At 51.3% G+C, this 1,415-nt stretch overlaps 1 protein-coding gene across 1 annotated transcript in view; it reads left to right on the forward strand.

Moving 5' to 3' along the window:
* The first annotated feature begins 11 nt into the window (after window positions 1–11).
* PLD5 (phospholipase D family member 5) overlaps window positions 12–1,415 on the forward strand; it is a 388,941-nt gene continuing 387,537 nt past the window's right edge. The window contains exon 1 of the mRNA XM_019527434.1: window positions 12–289. Coding sequence (XP_019382979.1) covers window positions 104–289 — 186 coding nt within the window. The 5' untranslated portion in view covers window positions 12–103. The remainder of the gene's footprint in view (window positions 290–1,415) is intronic.

Here is a 1,415-nt window from a genome sequence, read left to right on the forward strand (position 1 = left end):
GGCAGGCGCTCGCGGCTCCCTCCTTTCCCCTCCCCTTTCCTTCCTCCCTCCTAGTTTCCCCGCGGCTCCTGGCGTCCCCCGGACTTTGCCTTGTCATGTCAAGATGGAAGTCAGGCAGGACTGGCTCTCCGCAGCCCCCCACGAGGGCTTCGAGCAGATGAGGCTGAAGAGCCGACCTAAGGAGCCATCCCCGAGCCTGGCCAGAGCGGGGCCCAACTTCTACAGCACGGTCAAGCAGCAGGACTACAGTGCTAGCGTCTGGCTGCGGAGGAAGGACAAGCTGGAGCATGTAAGCTGGTTGCCGGCCCCGGCGGGGGGCTTCCTTGGGGGCAGAGCCTGTGCCGGGCGAGCGGGTGGCGAGAGGACCGCGCTGCCCACAGGTCGGTCCCGCGGCCCAGGCGGGGACCTCCCGAGCCAGGTGCATCTGTCCACCTGCTGACACGGTCCCCAAAGAGGAGCCGCCTGCCTGGGAGGCTATTCATCCGAACTGGATTCTCCCTCCCCATTCAGCAGTGCTCAGGGGGGAGGACTTGGCCATGCAGACCAGAGCTGTGGAGTTCCTCTCCTGCACATCTCTTATGGCCACAGGGCAAACCCTTCCCCGGCTGGATGTGGTATCCTAGACCTTTAAATCTGTGTGGAGTACAAGAGATTTCCCTCCAGGACCAGTTCCTGCAGCAGTTGTACATGACTTAACTAAGAGAGAGAGAGAGAGAGAGAGAGAGAGAGAGTGTGTGTTGGGGACCGTAGGACACTCCGTGTTGTGGATGGATGGCTGTTGCGGATATTTTGTAAGACGCTTGTAGGTATTCCCTGTGATTCGGAGGTTTGAAAGCAATGGGTTGGTTTCTTTTTTTCTTTCTTTTTCATGCAACTTCTCATAGTGAGCAACTGTGCTGAGATGGATTTCAAGCTGTGTTGAAGAGTTTCCTGCCTGGCTTTCTTTTAGGTGAAGCCCATTGTTACAGTGCGCAGTACAGTTGAGGCAGGGATGTGGCTGCACACTTATTGAGGATGGGAAAGAGTGTGGATGGCTCACTTAATGCAATAGACTGCAAATTGCTCACTAATGGAAAAAAGGGGTGGAAGTTGCATACAGTTGAAACTGACTTTGAAATGGACCAAAATATATTACTATTAATGCTTGCTATAGGGGAGAGTTCACTAATGTAAAGAAGGGGTGGCAGTCGCATACAGTTAAAACCTGACTTTGAAGTGGACTGAAAAATAATATTATGAATACTTCTTATAGGAGAGATTTCACTAATGAAAAGCAGGGGTGGTAGTTGCATACTGTTAAAAACTGGTTTTGACATGGACCAAAAAATATTACTACTAATGCTTCTTATGGGAAAGCTGTTTTTTTAAATGGGATTAATTGCCTGTTATAAGTGTAAATTACCTTTTCTTGCTTA

Source organism: Gavialis gangeticus, unplaced genomic scaffold, assembly GCF_001723915.1.
Source record: "Gavialis gangeticus isolate Ggan-Ray unplaced genomic scaffold, GavGan_comp1, whole genome shotgun sequence".
NCBI lineage: Eukaryota > Metazoa > Chordata > Crocodylia > Gavialidae > Gavialis > Gavialis gangeticus.